At 58.0% G+C, this 890-nt stretch overlaps 1 protein-coding gene across 1 annotated transcript; it reads right to left on the bottom strand.

Annotated features, from left to right (window-relative positions):
• Nucleotides 1–20: 20 nt before the first annotated feature.
• SPRG_18232 (hypothetical protein) lies at nucleotides 21–308 on the bottom strand (the record flags this gene model as incomplete). Its single annotated transcript, XM_012357668.1, has 1 exon — nucleotides 21–308. A coding segment is annotated over one exon (288 nt), but the record flags the coding sequence as incomplete, so codon positions are not given.
• Between the last annotated feature and the right edge of the window lie 582 nt (nucleotides 309–890).

Genomic DNA, 890 nt, shown 5'->3' with positions numbered 1-890 from the left:
TCGACCGACGCGCCAGTGACAATGTCCGAGACGACGGCCGTGCCGTTCGTGTAGCTGTACTCGACAACCGAGCTGCCACCAACTGCGATCGCCGACCACTCGCCATCGCGCTTGGGCCACTGGGCGATGGCCGTCGCCGGGGCAGCGCACGACACTTGCTTGGTAGCATCGAGGAGGCATACGACGTTGTTATCGGCCGCGACTTGTTTGTAGCCACGAGCGACTTCGACCCACGTGGGCAGCGGGGCGTCAGCGGCGTGCGCGACGGCCGCCGTAGCGAGCGCGGCGAGAGGAAGGCGGAGGGCCATGAGGCTGCAAATTGAAAAGTGAGAAGAAGGCCGCGACCGCCAAGCTGGTTCGCACCATTATTTCGGCGCTCTTCTGCGCGATGATAGCAACCGTGGTCGTCCTCTGGCACGTGGTCGTGCGGGAGTAGGACACCCCGACCAAAGCGTTGAATCGCAGCCGCACACAGCGTTGCAGCTGGCGATAACGCACATACGCAGTAGATTCGGTGTCTCGTCTACATACCAGCAATCATACTAGTAGGAGCGTGCGACGGGACCACGGAATATTTGCATACAAAGGTAGTACACGGTACACTCTGCTCGACCTAGTACTTTTTGCTATTATAATAGTAGGACTAGTTTACACCCATTTGCAATGTATACCAGCAAGCGCGTGGTTGCAGAAGCCCACACAGTTTGTAACTGCAGCACAAGTCCACGGTACCGGTATCATGGTGCTGCCATAACACTGCAGTGCATGTGTGCCGGAGCGTGGCGCGTGTCGCTTGGAGGGATCAGATACCATACTAGTAGTTGAAGGGCGTTGGCCGGCACGACGAGTTGCAGCTCACGATCAGTGCAGCAGGAACTCCTCCTAGTTTT

Source organism: Saprolegnia parasitica (genome assembly GCF_000151545.1).
Source record: "Saprolegnia parasitica CBS 223.65 unplaced genomic scaffold supercont2.1062, whole genome shotgun sequence".
In the NCBI taxonomy this organism is placed as follows: domain Eukaryota; phylum Oomycota; class Saprolegniomycetes; order Saprolegniales; family Saprolegniaceae; genus Saprolegnia; species Saprolegnia parasitica.
This window is presented reverse-complemented; position numbering and strand designations above follow the sequence as displayed.